Source organism: Antechinus flavipes, chromosome 2 (genome assembly GCF_016432865.1).
Source record: "Antechinus flavipes isolate AdamAnt ecotype Samford, QLD, Australia chromosome 2, AdamAnt_v2, whole genome shotgun sequence".
In the NCBI taxonomy this organism is placed as follows: Eukaryota; Metazoa; Chordata; class Mammalia; order Dasyuromorphia; family Dasyuridae; genus Antechinus; species Antechinus flavipes.
The window spans coordinates 462162658-462181093 of record NC_067399.1 but is presented as its reverse complement, the minus strand read 5'-3'; the positions used below and the strand labels follow the sequence as shown (position 1 = coordinate 462181093).

Here is an 18436-nt window from a genome sequence, read left to right as displayed (position 1 = left end):
CTCGAGTACTTCCGGTTAGTGTCTTTTCTCCTCTCCTCCCCCTACCTTAATCGTCAGTTCCCGGGGGACGAGTCAGGCGCGCGGAGATGACGTACTGCGGCGCCGGAAGCCGCTCCCCTCCGAGCTTGCGGAATCTAAGCGGCGGCCGCGAGTCGGTGTGTGGGGCGGGGGCTGCGCGGGCTAGGGACGGTGGGGCAACCAGAGGTGGGGAAGAAGGGATCTTGAGTCCGTCTGACCCACTGTGTGTGTCTTTGTCTTTCCCTGTCCAGGCGCCATGGCTGCCGAAGGGGCCCGGCCGCTGCGAAGCTCCGCCGGCCCGCGGGCGCCCAGGCGGCGTGTGTCCGTCCCGAGGCCCCGGGTCCCGGAGCGCGCCCTCAGGTCAGTGCCCGGGGCGGGAAGCGGCGCGCGCGGGGGAGCGGGAGAGGGGGAAGTGTGTAGGGGGGAGGATGGTGTCAGAGGTAGGCCTCTCTTCTTTCCTCCTGCCCCGCCTTTTCCTCTCGTCCAGCTGTTTCAGCCAGTCCAGACTCTTGAGCCCTGACAGCCGCATCCGCTCTGCAGGAGAGCTCTTCTCAGAAATCTTCATCGCCATAGCAATTTTAACCCCTATTTGTAAAGCATTTGAAGGCCCACCAAGCTTACTGTAATTTTGTGATGTATGTAGGACCCGTATTGACCCATCTTGCAGTTGATGAAATGGACATTCAGAGAAATGAAATGATTAAGAATGACTTGCTCAAATCCACAGACCTAGTTAAGAAACCAAAGCTGGCTTTTACCCAGGATCATGCAGCTAGCAAACATAGCATAGCTCTTTGAAGTTTGGGCATCACTCTGCACATGTTTGTTTATATTTGACTCTTACAACAATTCTCTGGAGTATTACTGTAGGTATTAGATTAAGAAACCTAGGGACAGAAATTAAATTTGTTGCCTATGTTCATATAGTCAGTAGTTGAACATAAGTCCAGTCCCCTTATTATATCTCACTACTATGAACTTTTTCTCACATACACATGTATTCATGGTTATTTCTAAACTATCTTTTTGACTGTCACATGCATAGAGATATTTTAGAGTAGGAAGGAGACACCTATTTCAGTTTTACCCAGTTCTTTCTTCTGTATTTGTTGTAGTAATAACAACACATTTTCCTGTATCGCTAAGATATACAAAGTATTTCTCTTAATCTTATTAGTAAAATAGTACGAATAATATTATCCTCATATTATATGTGAAGGAACATAGTTGGAGAAACTTTGACCTACTGGAGGTCATTCAGCTGTTAAATGGCAGTATGATTATATCCAGTCGACTAGATTCAAATAATCACACTGCACTGTACCATGCTGCTTATGCTTAACAACCTCCATTGAAAAGGGGAATTAATTCACTTTCTCCTAAGACAGCATACTTTATATTCTAACCAATTCTTTTTAGAAAGTTTTGCTTCTGGACACTTGAGGAATAACTTTCCAAATTTACATTAAATAAAAGAGATAATAACTTCTAGTTATTAGTAGGAAACTAGTAGCTTCTTGAAGGTTATTCTGTATATAAGGACTGGAATAGAAGCATATTATTGTCAGGGTCCAAATGAGTATGTGAATCTCTATTTTACGTGTTCATTGGTTAGAATCTCCTAGTACTCTTCAGTGGGATCATAATCATATTAATTTAGTCTTGGGTAGGAAACACTGATTTATGATTATGAATGGTATAATCCTGGGATTTTTTTTTACGAGGACATTGAGAAAATATATTTAACAGGAATTAAAACAAGTATCCAGCCATTATAAATCAAGGCATTTGCCATATAATAATAGTGCCAATAATAATATAATAAAAAGCATTTATATGTTGCTTTAGGTTTTCAGAGCATTCTGAAAGTATATTATCTCATTTGATTCTTATATGGCAAGGTAGGTAGGATGGACATTATTCCATTTTTATTGGTGAAGACAATAAAACTCTTGAAGAGGGACTCATTCAAGGTTGCCCAACTAATTAGTAGTATAGTTAGTTCTAGTACTCAAATCTCTTGATTTCAAGTCTTGTATTATCTGCCATATCACATTGCCTCATGCAATATATGGTACATTAGTGAGTGACCTTTGAAAAAGTAAACCTGACTACTGTTTCGAAATAAAACAAAATTACAAGATGACCAGTACTACCACACAACTAATGCAGTATTTAGTATGACCAATGTTGCCTGCAACGACTGCGATTTTTAGAACTTTCAGCATTTTGTGCTATTGTGACTTTATTACTCCCTGTTATGGTTTAAGTGGAAATAAATAAGAGGCCAAATCTGTAGAATACCTAAATTGCTGGGGGATGGGAGGTGGGATGGGATGGAGTAAGAAGACTTGGTAAAGGAGAGAAATTTGTCAGCTTCTTTTGTTTACATTGTGCCACACATTAGACAAATTTTTTTTTGTCCCCACTGAATTGATTGACTGTTTAGAAGTTTTGATTTGAAGTGATTAAAAATAAAACACCAACAGATTTTTTTTTTTTTTTTTTTTTAGCCACAACAGGTTGAGTTAGAAAGGGACTAGGAAGCTTACATGTGTGATTACTATGAGCAGGTTTTAGTATTAGAAGTAGAAAGGATCTTAGAGACTAGCTAGTCCAATTTTCTCATTTTATAGAATGTTCAATCAATATTAGTGAGACAAGGACTTAACCTAGGGTCACATAGCTAGAAAGTAATGGGGTATCTCCTTGATGATATGTATCCTAGATTCTTAGGCTTTTTGATAGATTGTATTTATAGTGATTTGAAATTGTTCAGTTGCTTCTGCTGATTAATCAGACTTCTTCCTGCTATGCTTATTAGGAAAATAATTCTAATGAACATGATTAATTTAGTTTAATCAGACTAAGGGAATACATTTGTAACTTATGTTCTATCCTTTTCCCTCCTATAAAAGAAGTATGGTATTCAGTGAAAGCTATTTTTCAACTTCTCTTGGACATAAAAGATGTTCATATTTTTATAATTAATAGAATTGAAGTTAGAAAAAATTAATGGTCAGATTTGGGGGAAAGTGTAGACTGCTTTCCTTACCTTTCTTTGTTTCTTTGGTATATATTTGATGGTTTTTAGAGAGTATTTTCATGTGTAACTTCTAATTACTTTCTTTGCCTGTCTAGCTATCCTCTGAGCAGCTTTTATTTCTCAAAGGGATAAGGGGAGAATTGTCATTTGGTTACATAAATTCATAGCCAACAACACACTTAGTATTCTTTTGTACTGTAACTGATTGCAGAATATGCCATACCTGAATCTTTAGTTCCACTAAAAATACTGAACTTTGGCTTGTAGAGATTATCATTCATTGGACAGTATGATACTACAATATAGAAACAGATATTAGTACCTAAGTGAGACTTCTAACAAGCTTTGCTCCTGAGATATGGAATACCTATAGGAATAGTGTTAATATTTTTCCTGCTTTGAACTTAATTGATTGTATATTTCCTGGTTCAATTAGTTGTTCACTTGAGTTGATACAGAGTATTTGCACTAATGTGGTTGTGAATCTGGCCTTTATTGCTTTAACTGTAACCTTTCTGAATAATGTTTTTGATGATCATGTATCTCATCACCTTTTGAGATTTTAGCACCTGAATCTACTATAAAGGGATATAAAATATTTTGGAATATTGTGCCATGACATTAAGCAAATTAAATTTTGAAATAGATTTTCCACGTTATTTTATTCAAATAATACACTGTACATTTTTTACATTGAAGATGCATGTAGCATGTGTTAGTCTCATAATAATAAAGTTATAGTGACTGCGATTTCAAAAATTGTATTTTGTTAAAATGTTTAGAAATGTATTTTTTAATGCATGGAGATAACTAAGATATTTATGGTGCATTAACTATGAGTGTAACATATTAACTGTTTAACATGATAAAATGATGCCAAAGTTGATACTAATCTGTAATTTTTTTTAGCATTCATACTTGTACTGTCCTTTTGAGCAGAACTAATACGATATTTTGATGTGCCACAGGTAAATTTTTCCATAACCTTATGGAGAGAAAGGACTTTGAGACATGGCTTGATAACATTTCTGTTACATTTCTTTCTCTGACGGACTTGCAGAAAAATGAAAGTCTGGATCACCTGATTAGTCTGAGTGGAGCAATCCAGCTCAGGCATCTCTCCAATAACCTAGAGACTCTGCTCAAGCGAGACTTCCTCAAACTTCTTCCTCTGGAACTCAGTTTTTATTTGTTAAAATGGCTCGATCCTCAGACCTTACTCACATGTTGCCTCGTCTCTAAGCAGTGGAATAAGGTTATAAGTGCCTGTACAGAGGTATGGCAGACTGCCTGTAGAAACTTGGGCTGGCAGATAGATGATTCCGTTCAGGACGCTTTGCATTGGAAGAAAGTTTATTTGAAGGCAATTTTGAGAATGAAGCAATTGAAGGACCATGAAGCCTTTGAGACCTCATCGTTAATTGGACACAGTGCCAGAGTATATGCACTTTACTACAAGGATGGACTTCTCTGTACAGGTAGGAATTGCAGTGACTCAATGAGTAAAATAGCAGTTCTATTTTTCTTTGCTTTTTTACATTGTAACTTTTAAAATAATCTTCCTCAAAATTGTAGTTTATAGATACAAAAAAAAATTTTCCCCTACTTTGTCCTCTTACTACTGTGGCCTCTTGTTAGAGGGAAAAAAGAAACATTTCTACCATTTCTTTTCCACCTCCCATTCTAATGAGTAGAGATCTTTGGAATCTGTTGAGATCTGACAGTAAATGAAATTTAAGTCTTTTGATTAGTGGAAGGAGTATAGGATTTCAATGAATAGCCATGTTTCACCCTTGTGATATATGGGTTCAAGAAATTGACTTCATAAATACAATATGGGGGAGACATGGTTAGACATCAGTTTTTTAAAATCTGGAAATTTAAGTGAAGCACAAGCTCTATGAATCACTTTGGGAATTGGAAACTGAAAAAAAACAAATCTGAACTTGAGCTGCATTAAGTTATATCTTGAAAGAATAGGGATATGGTTGTCCTATATTCTTCCTTTAGCAGACCATGTATAGAGTTTTGTTTTTAGTTCTGGACAGCATATTTTAGGAAGGGCTAAATAAAGTAGAGAAGATCTAGAGAAGGGTAACCAAGATGAGTAGACTTTGAATCTGATATTTGGGAATTAGTTGGAAGAACTAAGAATGTTTAATTTGGAGAAGAGAAGGCTAAAGCATTTACTTGAACATTTGTCGTATAGAAGAGAGATTAGATTTTAGGATCGAGATGTCGAATTGGAAGGGATATTATCTTATCAGGAGTTATTAATCTGGGTTCCATAAAGTTTTTTTCTTAAGATTTTGATAACTGTTACTTTATAATTGGTTTTCTAATACTATGTACTTTATATTATGTATTTCAAAATATTTTGAGAAGGATCTATCAACACACAACCAAAGTCATTCATAACAGAAAAGACTAAGAATATTTATGTAGTCTAATCTCATTTTACAATTGAGAAAACTGAGGCCGAGAGATGAAGGAAGCTGTAGAAGATCACACCAAGATTAAGTGGCACAAGTGAGATTTGAACCCAGGTCTTCAGACTTTCAACTATTGTTTTTTGTCATGACAACTTTTGTTTTTTGCCTTAGAAGGCAGAAGTAGAAGTAGAAGCAATGAATGAGAAGTTGCAAAGAGGCGAATTCAGCCTTCGTGTAAATAGAAACTTGTATGTAATTTAGAGCTATCAAACATTGTGAGCTGCTTTAGGGGGTAATGGGTCCCCTCAATTCTAGGTCTTCAAGAAAAGAGTTGAGTGTTCTAAAGGAGATTTTTAGGGCATGTATGGTGACTGCAGAGATCCCTTTGAGATCTGAGATTTTTGTGATGTCTTAACTTGGAACAACTAATTTAACTTGTCACTTAGCTAAAAAATTAAAAGTCTAAAAAAAATCTAGTTCAGTTCTCTTGCCACTAGATGCACAATAAATCTTTGTTGAATTGCTTAATTGGCGGGGAGGGGTAAGCTTGATTACTTCTGAGATCCATTTCAGGGCTAGTAGCTCTCTACTGTGTCTATTAGGATAAAGGATTAGAAGATAGGAAAGTAGGTTTTTTACATTTCCACTATCATCCAACACATCTTTGCTATTCCTCCCATAACAGTCTCATGTTCCTGTCTGGTCATGTCATTCTTGCATTTAAAAAAAAAATCTTTATACCTTTTTAACTTCTTATTTTTGCCTGACATTGGAAAACCTCTTCAATGTGGCACACTATTGGATATCATATTCCTTCCCTCAGAGCATCTCTGTATAGTCAAATTAGACTACTTTCTGGTCAGAGAATATGCCCTGAATGTACTTTCTCCCTCTGTGCCTTGTTCACTCTTTGCTTTGTCTGAAATAGATTCCCTTTCTTTCTTTTTCTTATTGAAATCCTTCCCATCTTTTAGCCCATTTAATTTTCCTGATTCTTCTTTCAGCAACTGTATTCATCATATACATACATATATAAAATAACTTTTTAATTAAAGCTTTTTATTTCCAAAACATATGTATGAATAATTTTCAACATTCATCCTTGTACAACCTTGTGTTCCAAATTTTTCCTTCCCTTCCCTCTCCCCTCTCCCCAAGATGGCAAATAATCCAATGATAACATGTGCAATTCTTCTATACATCAAAATAACTTTCTTAAGACTGTTTTATATTACTCCATTGTACTTAATGCATTTTTATGTATTATGTTTATCTGTGTAGATTTTTTAAAATTCATATGCTCATACTTAAACCTGGAAAGGACCTTTAGAGTTCATCTAATTCAATCCCCTCATTTTATAAATAAGGAAACTGAGACTTAAAGAGGTAGATAGATTTGCTGAAATTCATATAGCTAATAAGAAGCCAAGTCAGGATTTAAACCCAAGCCTTCTAAAATCAGCACTCTTATCCTTTTGGACAGAAAAAAGAATTTGTGGGGAGGGGAGTCTACATGACTGATATCTGTGGTTTAGCATCAAATATTGTTTATAATATTGAGCAATATTGCTGAAAGGCTGATATGTAGAGAGAAGGACATAAGAGACCAGCTATATTTGAAAAAAAGAAAAAAAATTGGGCATGTATGTGCTATCATGTAAAATGTGTTTCCATATTACTCACAGTTATGAAAGAGGAAACATTAAAAAGGGGGAAGAAAAAACATTAAAAAAGTATGCTTCAGGCTGCATTCAGAGTCAGTTCTTTTTTTTTAGTCTTAATATTATTTTTTTCTAGTTGCATATAAACATAGTTTTCAACATTCATATTTGTAAGATTTTGAGCTCCACATTTTTCTCTCCCTCTCTACCCTCCTCAAGTCAGAAAGCAATCTGATATAGGTTATACTTTGCAGTCATGGTAAACATTTCCACATTAATCATGTTGTGAAAGAAGGTACAGAACAAAAGGGAAAAGCCACAAAGAAAAAAACCAACTTCAAGCAGTGAAAATAGTATGCTCTGATCTGCATTCAGACCCCATAATTCTTTTCTCTGTATGTGGTTATGTGGTCAACATTTTCCATCATGGAGCCCTTGGAATTGTCTTGGATCATAGCATTGCTGAGAAGATCTAAGTCTTATCATAGTTGGTCCTTGCACAGTGTTGCTGTTACTGTGTAGAGTATGCTCCTGGTTCTACTTATTTCACTTAGCATCAATTCATGTAGATCTTTATAGATTTTTCTGAAAGCTACTTGCTTGTCATTTCTTGTAGAACAATAGTATTCCATTATATTCATATGCCACAACTTGTTTAGCCATTTCACAATTGATGGGCATCCCTTAAATATCCCTAAAATAAAAAGTATACTATAAATATTTTTGTTTTTTTTTTTTTTAAATATTAGGGTTTTTTTTAATGATCTTTTTGGAATACAGATCTAATAGTGGTATGCACAATTTTATATCCTTTTGGGCATAATTTCAAATTGCCCTCTAGAGTGGTTTCATTAATTCACAATTCCAACTGTGCATTTGTGTTCTAGTTTTTCCACATTTTCTCCACCATTTATCATTTTCCTTTTCTGTCATATTAACCAATCTGATCAGTGTGAAGTAGTACCTCAGAGAAGTTTTAATTTGCATTTCTGTAATCAGTAGTGATTTAGAGCATTTTTTCTTGTGACTATAGATAGATTTAATTTCATCTGAAAACTCATAAAGCAGAAATTTTTAAAAATAGTCTTTTATTTTTCCAAATACATGCAAAAATAGTTTTCCATATTTACCTTTGCAAAACCTTGTGTTCCAAATTTTTTTCTCTCTCTCCCAAGATAGCAACAATCCTATATAGGTTAAACATGTGCAGTTTTCTAAACATATTTCCATATTCTTCAAATTGTGCCAGAAAAATCAGATCAAAAGAGAAAAAAACAAGAAAAAACAAACAACTAGCAAACAAACAATAGCATTAACAACAAAAGGTGAAAATACTATGCTTTGATCCACATTCACTCTGCATAGTTCTTTGGATGTTGGTGGCTTTTGAAGTCTATTGAAATTGCCTAATTCAAAGTAATTCAACTGCATAATTGAAAAGAGCCAATTCCTTTATAGTTGTTAATCACATAATCTTCCTGTTATTGTGTACAAAGTTCTCATGCTTCTACTCACTTCACTTAGCATCAATTCATGTAAGTTTTTCCAGAGCAGATATTCTTAACCTTGGATTTGTGAACTTTAAAAATATACAACCCTTCTCCCCTTTACCTATACCTGATTTCTTTTGTAATCTTATGTATTTTAGCTTAAAAATACAGGTAGTCCATTGGTTTTGTGAGTTTAAAGAGAAGTTACCCAAGTTCTAATCTTTGTTTAGAAGGAAATGGTATGGGGCATTCATTCCAGTAGTTGCTCATTGATATGCACATTGAGTAGCATGCCTGAGTATTTCAAATTTTAAAAATATTGGGCTAGTCCATAAGTTTTACTAGACTGCTGAAGGGATCCATGGCAAAAAAGCTTAAGACCTCTGCCACAGAACCGCTTCCTAATCTTTCTGATACTAAAAACAGAACTAGAAAAACTTCTACTTCTCCTTTTCTTCTCTCTTTTCTGTCTCCCTCCTTCCCTACCCCATAGTTTTTTAATTCTTTTACAGTTGTGTCTGACTATTTATGACCTCATATGGGGTTTTCTTGGCAAAGATACTATAATGTTTTGACATTTCCTTCTCCATCTTATTTTACAGATGAAGAACTGAGATAGGGTTAAGTGACTTGCCCAATGTCACACAGCTAGTAAATAAATATTTGAGATTGTTTTTAAACTCAGATCTTCCTAAGTTCAAGTCCAGGACTCTATCTACATAGGATATACACATTTTGCTTCACCTCCTCTTACTAAGTCCATTTCTCTGCATAGTAAGTGTTTAATAAATTTTATGTAAAATAAGTGAATGAGGAAAGATAAGTTAGCAAATAGTGGGACTTTTAAACTACTTTCTAGAAATTGGCCTCTTGATTTGAAGGAACATACTGACATGTTGTCTTGTCATCTAGAAGCCTGATTTCTTTGAACATAATGCTACCTTTTAAATGTAAAATTGTGACCCAGATTCATCATCAGGAGAGCATTTATTCCAAATGACTTTTCTTTTATAGTGTTGATACATGTAGACAAATCTATCTACATTCTTATGACCATTGGCAGGCAGTTTTTGAAGAGGGATTCAGTTTGATGGTGGCTCTTCAGTGATATTGAGACAGCATATTATAGTGGAAATGGCCTTAGATTTGTAGTCACAAGACCTGGGTTTGAATCCAGGCTCTGCCCACTGCCTAGCTCTCTGACTATACAAGTCACTTAATATTTAATATTGACAGATCATTAAGACAAACAGCATGATGCTGTGGACTAAAAAGCTGAATTGGAATTAAGCATAACTAGGTTCACATCCTATTTCTGGCAGATTTGACCGAAGTAAGGTCATTTAACTTTTCTGAACATCCATTTTCTTATGTAAAATGAGGATGATTACACCCATAGAATTTACCATACAGGATTATTGGGAGGAGGAAATAAAGTGTGCAAAATTAAAGTTCTAATAATTGTCATTGTGGTTATTCTTAAAGTTTCTGAATCAGTTTCTTGACCTAGAAAACAAGGGTAGTAATAATTCATGCATTATCTTCCTCAATAAGCAGTAAACAATATGCTTTATAAACTTTTAAGTCCCACAGACATGTGTTCTATTTACTAACCTTATACTCTTACTAATTATGCTAACAAGTATTTCCAGTTGGCCCATTGTTTTTAAACTACCAGTTTGAGTTCTGTGCTGTTAGAGCATGCTAATGTGGTAGATGGAAACAGTAGTACTGATCAAAAAAAGCTTGGGGTCAAATATGTTGTATGAACTTTGGTAACTTCTCTTTAAACCTCACTTTTCTCACCCATCAAATACAGTGTTGGACCAGAAGATCTCTGATTTCCTAGCTCTTAATTTTAAAATCTAAATCTTTGTTTAGAAGGAAATGGTGTGTGGCATTTATTCCAGTAGTTGCTCATTGATGTGCATATTGAGTAGCATGCCTGAGTGTTTCAAATTTAAAAAAAAAATCTGAATATAAGTGTTGAGCAGTTATCTTGGGCCAATGTCTAGCAGTTGTGTGTTCTTAATACTCATATACAATTTCTCTTGTCATTCACTGAGAGTTGAGGAGTTTTGGAGCTCATTAACAATCTAGTGCTAATGAGAAAGAATGTAGAACAAATTAAAAAAAAATAGGCTTCCCTTGCCTCCTAAGGCATAGTGTTTTAATTGATAGTAGAATCCTAAGGTTTTTTTGGACCCAGATCCACATCTATATCTATCTGTTAAATGAATCTTGGAGGTAATTTAGTTTAGTTCTGCTACATTGGTTTGCTTTATTTATGCTCAGTGCTTTTTTTTTTTTTTTTTTTTTTTTTTGCTTAAATTGCATAATTTATTCCTTTTTGATTTTTTTATTAGTACTGAAGTATTATTTGCATTATGCTTTCAAAATGGTGACATTTATAAGCTGTTTAATTTTATTTCTGACTTGTGTAAACCAGTCAACTCATTTTAAATGTTATTGTTAAATATTTTTTAAAAAGAATGTGGGCAGAATATTTTAAGTGATTGATTTGTATTGTTAGCTCTACAGATGATAAAGTATTTTTGCTTTATGTAGCTGCATGAAGCAATAGAAAAAAATCACTGAATTGGGAATCTGTTATTTTAGCTTCCATTCTTGATGTTACCACTAAAATAATACTCCATGATATTGGGCTAATTACTCTTACCTTTCTTGGTCCCAATTTTTCTTACAAAGAAGTGCGCTCTTTAAAAATCCGATTTGAGATAATAATATGACTGACAGTTTCAGGTGATCAAAAAATCATTCACACAGAAATGGCATTCAGCCAGAGTATTTTACAATTTACAAAGTTATTCTTCCTTTACAACAACCTGAGAATACAAAGAAAAAATGAAAAATGATCACTGCCTTTAAGGAATTTAAATTTTACTGGCAGGAGGCATCATCTACATAAAGAAGTAAGTAGAACATAATTTAAGGAAGAAAAGAAACTAATAATCAGAGGGCATTCTTTTTTTTTTTAAACTATAATTCCCCCCTCCCCCACTAATTGATATTTTATCTTTTCCAATTACATGTAAAAAGAATTTTTAATATTCATTTTTGAATAAAATTTTGAGTTCCAAATTTTCTATCTCTAATCTATATTAGTTATATTGTGAAAGATGAAACAGCTTGTTAAAAAAATTTACAGTTTGAAAAAGGAAAAAACACAAAAAATAAAATGAAAATAGTATTTATTCTTCAGTCTGCATTCAGATTGCTTTAGTTCATTCTCTGATTGCATTTTCCATAATGAGTCTTTTGGAGATTGATCTTGGATCACTCTGTTGCTGAGAAGAGCTAAGTCTGTTGTTGATCATCATATAATCTTGCTGTTACTGTGTCAGTATTTTCCTGGTTTTGCTCATTTCGCTCAGCGCCAGTTCATGTAACTTTTTCCAATCAGCCTGGAGCAGACATTCTTAACCTGAGGTTTGTGAAGTAGTTTGTAAAAATATTTTGTCAACTACATTTCAGCATAATTGATTTCCTTAGCACATAACTGGAATCAGGATCATCTAAATTCAAATACAGCCTCAAGACATATGCTAGTTATGTGACCCCAGGGCAAATCACTTACTTTGTCTGATTCAGTTTTCTCATCTGTAAAATGAGGATTATAATAACACCTATCTTCCAGGGTTTGATTTTAAAAAAAAGATATTTGTAAAGTGTTTTGCAAACCTTAGAGCACTGCATAAATTTTAGCTATTATTACCGACATATTTAGAAACATTCTGAGAAGATTCTCCATCGACTTTACCAGATTGTCAAAGTGGTCCATGATGCAAATAAATATCAAAAATCTCTGAACAAGAGAGCTAAAGAATGCCAAATTTGAAGAACAGTGAGTAGACTAGTTTCCCTGGAATGTCAAGTTTGTGAAGGAGAATATTATGAAATAAATCTGAAAGATAAGTGGAGGCAGAACTAATAAGACTCATCAGGTAATTGGATATGGGAGAAGGAAAAATAATAGGTGATTATGTTTGTGAAACCTCAGTGATTGGTTCTGTCAATAGAAATAGGGAATTTGATGGTGGAACAGGTTGGGGAGGAAAGAGAATGATTTTAGTTAGCAGTAGGACTATAGGTATAGATATCCAGTAAGTAATTGGTCATCTGGGGCTCGGATTAAGGAGGCAGATTAGAACTCTGTGGATTTAGGAGTCAGCTATAGAGAGATGATAATTGAACCCATGGAAACAGAGGAAATCACCAAGAGAGAAGAGGAATTTTCTTCCTTAAATTTTGTTTTGGTTACTTCTCTGTATATATAAGAGAAAAAGGAAGGGAAAGAATGAGGGCTCAGGACAACCACTAACAGAAATGAGTAATGATCTAGCAAAAGAAACTGGGATCAGGAATAGGCAGTGTAGTGGAGCTCTTTTGTTGCCCTAGAGAACACCTGAATTATAGATAATCAAGTAGAGTATAAGTATGGTAGGTAAATTATTGAATAAAACCTCCTGAGTTGAAATTAACTGTATACTTTGGGAAAGTTTAATAGCAATTTGTGCTAAAGTTCTGGAAGATATATTCAATAGGATGAATGTAGTTTGGGATTTGGTTGAACAAGTAAAGAATGTATAGTCTGAGTAATGAGTTTGGGAGATTTGGAAAGAAAAATAATAGAAGATTGAGGGGGAAAATATGAAAAGTATAAGAAGATTTGAGTTTTCAAAGCATCAGAGAGATGTATAAAAATGAACAGAAGGCTTAAGCATGTTGAGAGAGTTTAGAGAAGTTTGAATAGAGTGAGAAATGTAGTTGTAATGAAAAATTTGCAGCTTGAATTGAAAACCAATACAGAAAGGATGGTTAGAAGAAATTTGTTGAGAAAAGTGTTCTGAAGTATGATAATTAGAATAGATTACTGTTACTTTTTAAATCTTTGACAGTAGATTAGCTGGAAATATTGAACCCATAATTTAAATGTTTGGAATAAAAAGCCCTTGTGTAAAATATAATGCTAAATAATTGAGATTTTGTATGATACCATTTGGAAAATAGATTCAGGTAATTGAATATATGTGCTCCTAGATTTTATTGTACTATTTGACATTAAGAGAAATTGGGAAAATATATGGATCAGGAAACTTGTTAGTTGTGTGATTTTAAGCCAAGTTAAAGTTAACTCGGTAATTTGATTTGTAATTTGTATAAATTTGATGTCTGACATTAGTCTGACAATGCATTGTATTAGAAAAATAAACTCATAGATTTTGGGGGGGTTATAAAAATTTGGGTTACAAGTTATAAATTGCTAAAAGACTGATGTAATTATATTTAGATTGACTACTTAGCAGTGAATTAATATTTTTAAGACTTCTCAACTCAGCTCCTTGCCTGGGTTAAAGTGCCACGATTTGATTTTAGTTGAGAATTAGAAATTTCAAAAGGAAAAGATTTAGTCTTCATATTGTGTACCACCTTATCCAAAGAATTTTTGTAGCTTTGGTTTTAGTCTTACTAGTAAGTTCAAAATCTGGTAGTTGCATCCACTCACCTTTCAGGATAGTATTTAGGGAGCCCATATTACACATCTAACACTATAGAAATACTGGTTATGGTGAAAATGTTGGTTATTATGATTAGTGTTATTAAACAGTATCTTAAGTGTTTTCTTATATTGTTCAAATTGAGAATTATTCATTAACTTCATCTGTGAAAATTGAAAGACTTCTATATGAGGAAGGTGAATCAAATCCTACGAACATCAAGTCAAACTTTTTAAGCTTTAGCCTGGGCTAAAAACCAGTCCTTCAACTAGAACATTTTAAGCAATTTGATAATAGGTATGAATTCAGACTGGTAAAGCTTTATGTATACTTTTTAAATGTTATTAATGTAAAATTAAATACATGTATATATTGTGAAATTTGGTAACAACAACATAGCTAGGAAAATATATTCTCTTGCAATTTGGATACTATCATTACCTTATAAATTTACTGTTAAAAATATTTTATTTTATTTGGATTTCAGTATGGGGGAAAAATCTTTATTATTTTGTCCGATAAGACATTTTGACATGGTTATAAGTTTATTTCAAATTTGCTGGTGACATGTTCTAAATTTTATAATATGTAGATCTAAGAACTACAAAGATGAAAATACCTACCACCCCTGGTTAAAATGAAAGTTCATAGATCAGTTTTATGTGAATTCCACTTAAATTTGTTCAGAATGATTTTCTGTATAAAGAAATTTAGAGTTGCGTCCAGATGAACTGAGGTAGCCTGACTAGAGATGGGTTTTACTTTTTTTTTTTTTCAAATCTATAATACAGTTTATGATATTGTGCAGATATAGTTTTAGAAATGGCTACTTTTCTAATCTGGATATTGTTACATTATGAACTGAACAATTAAAAAGAAAAATTTTGCAAATTATTAATATTCTGAAGTACTTGTAGTAAAGAGGAAGCTTCATCTAAAATTATTTGGTTATCTTTTATGAAAATTGTAAGTTTATAGGTTTAGTTATTAAAGATTATTATGATAACACCAACTGGGATGGTCTATACTAAAGTTACATTTTAACCTACTTAGTCTAAACAAACTCTAATTTTAAAGATTTATTTTTCACATTAAGGGTTGAATAAGAGAAAAATGTCTGTCAGTTTAGAGGTTTCCAGCTGTATTCATGAATGTGTAATTGGTTATCTTTTCACATTAGGATAAGTTTTACGATGTTTTTGAGAAAGGAATACTAGTAAAAAGGAATATTAAGTAAAAATATTTTGTGTGTTTTTTTTTTAAACTGATAAATTTATTTTTAGCCACTTTATTGCAACAATTTGATTATTGACAATAATCGTGTTCAACTCTACTGTGATTAGTGGGACTTTGCAAGTTGAGGTGAAGCCTTTTGGGACTTGAATTTTTGTTTTTATTGCTGAGGTAATTAGGGTTAAGTGACTTGCCCAGGATCACATAATTAGGAAGTGTTAAATGTCTGAGATCACATTTGAACTCACATCCTCCTGACTTCAGGGCTGGTGCTCTATCCACTGCACTACTAGCTTCCCCTTGAATATTCTTTTTGAGCTTCATTTTTAGTTTTGCTCAAATATAGTTCCACTGCTTCAAAAAAAATTTCAGCATCTCAATGGAAGTAACATTTGAAATCTAAGACTATGGGTTATCTGTCCCTAGTTTATAGTTAAAAAAAAAAAAAAAAAAAAAAAAAAAGTTGAGGGTGACCTTGGGAAAGCTATACTTGGACTCTTTTAAATTATCTTCCTTTACAAAAAATCTTCCCAGCTGGTTAATTCTGAGATTGACTGTGTTATATTTACATCCCTATTTTCCTCTGCCCTCTCATTATCTCCTCTTATAGAAAATCTCTCTAAACAGGGTAGGAGAAGTTGTAGTTTTTATGGTGAATCTCTTACTGTTTTCAATCTGAGACTATAATCCATATTTGTTTTAGATGATCTTTAATAAGTGAGTCCACCAAGTGCTATGATTATTGGAGCTTGCTTTTTAAGACATTATGGGACTATAATTAATATTAATCTGAGTCTGATTCCAGGTATAATCATCAAGAAATGCTATTGAGCCAATGATCCATGATGCCAGTAACCCTATGGGGGTGACATCTTTGAATTGCTGGTGGAGTTCTCATGGGAAAGGCTGGGAGAACGACTCTTGGCATGGGCTGAGGTAGGATTCTCCTGACTCGATTTTCCCAGTATGCATTTCCTCTTGAATGGAATGTTTCCCACCTGGCTAACTTCATGCCTGGCTATGACATTTTCTCAATACAATTGGCTACCTTTATGACTCTTACCTGGGATTAGCATGAAATTAGGGAAACTTTTTTTCCCTTACTGTAGCTATGTCCCTATTTTCATTTTAGGCAGATTTCTATATAATGACAGGTGATCGGTTTAAACACAATATTAAATCTTTATTTCACAGGTCAAGACTGGAGCACTTCTGAGCTACAATAATAAGATGCAGATATTAGAATTTTAGTGCTTTCTATATCTTAATCAAGTAGATGAGTTTTTGGCTTTGACATTTGCTTACTAGTAGTTATATCATCGTATATAAGATAAGTTTCTCTATTGTCTCACAATGGTATGGGGATAATTGCCAGTGATGTAAGAATTTGTAAAACCAGAATATAATTCTGCTGTTTAGTGAGATTAATATCACATTTTCTATTCTGTGTTAGAGAATTTTAGTACAGTTAGTTATCTTAAAAGAAGAGTGACTTATGGTCTTATCTTGTGTTACCTTAGAGAGATATTTAGTTTTATCTAGGGTTATTCATTTGAATATGGTTAGTAATTGTAAACAACTTATTTGATATGTGTTATTCTGTAACTGATTACTTAGTATATTTTTACATTCTATCACAGAACCTTTTATTGCAGTTGAAGATAATTTACCAAGTTTTAAATGAATTCATTATTGTATCAACAATCATCTAATAAAAAAGGTTTGGTTATTAGTTCCTTAGCAGAATCTTATTCCCTTATCTTTAAGAAAAGAGCTTAAGCAGCTAAAAATAAATAATGAAATAAATAGCTAGAGTGAAATTTTGTTTTTGTTGACAAGTTTATTTTAAGAATTAATAATAACAAGATTGTTATATGTGTGCCAAATTTTAAAATTGGGTGCAAAAATTTTCTAATTTTTCAGTTATTTGAATTCCTTAAATAGATCAATATAACACTTTGCTAACCTATATCACAAGACAATTATAAGCAATAATGAAGTTCTTTCTCTTTCTGGGACTTGAATCTGAAGTGAGAATGAAATAGATGAACACCAGAAGTTAAATAATTATGGAATCAATGCCACTTGAAAAGATACTCTTTAGCTTACATAACTCCATTGGCAAATAATAAATTCATAATCAAAAGGGCTCTTTGTACAGATCAGATACTATCCTTTTTCTTAGATTCTTCCTTCAGCTTGTTACTGGTAGTGTCCACATATCTGTTTTAGATAAAGATAGAAGTAATGAGTATGGGAAAATGTGAATTCTCTGATCTAGAAATTCCTAATTTGGTCTTATTAGAGTTGTAAAGTTTAAGCTAATATTGTCTACCTCATGTAATTGTTGACAAAGCAAACCTGTATTGTATTAAGATCTGTTTTGTAAGAGATTTTAATGGAAAGGGGATCTTTACTACTGACCTGAACTGGAGAAGCAAATCCACTAGAAGCTGTTCTGAAGCCTGAACCAATGATCTCTAAAAAAAGAGATTTCTAAAGGACCAGAGGACTGCAGATGTTTCCAAAAAACTAGACAACTATATGAGATGAGATAACTAAACCCTAAGATATAGTGGACAGTGGGAATGGACTACTGAAAAAGATTGCTCCATTATCCTCTATAAGACCTGCTTGCCAAAGGGGACTGTCCCAGTAGCTCCTGTCAATCCTCTCACATTATATCTCATTATAAGGTTCATAGTTTAAAATTCTTGAGTGATTTATTAAGCAGATTACATCTTTCAAGTGAATGGGGGAGAGGGGGTAATAAGTTACTATCCTATATATTATTATTAAACTGGGATCTGCACTTTTCTCCTTTTCTCTTTCCTCATTCCTCATTATTGTAACTCTTATTAAAGTCAGTCTCTGAAGCACATGACTGGTTGATGACATTACTCCTAGCTCTCAAAAAGCATGCTTTTCAATCTTGGACAGGACTCCATCTAAGTAGGAGACCTAATTTCTCTTTAAGTATAAATAGAATTCAGTGTGGGTTAGTCCTTATCCTGGAGAAAAGAACCTTGCCCTTAAA

At 33.6% G+C, this 18436-nt stretch overlaps 1 protein-coding gene across 2 annotated transcripts in view; it reads left to right on the top strand.

Moving 5' to 3' along the window:
• Positions 1-88: 88 nt before the first annotated feature.
• FBXW2 (F-box and WD repeat domain containing 2) overlaps positions 89-18436 on the top strand; it is a 31836-nt gene continuing 13488 nt past the window's right edge. Inside the window, exons 1-3 of one of the 2 annotated variants that reach the window (XM_051979534.1) lie at positions 89-155; positions 270-378; positions 4033-4542. In XM_051979534.1, the coding sequence (XP_051835494.1) occupies positions 4053-4542 (490 nt within the window). In that variant the 5' untranslated portion in view covers positions 89-155; positions 270-378; positions 4033-4052. Of the gene's footprint in view, positions 156-269; positions 379-4032; positions 4543-18436 lie in introns of those variants that run through there. The other variant, XM_051979535.1, reaches the window with a different exon arrangement.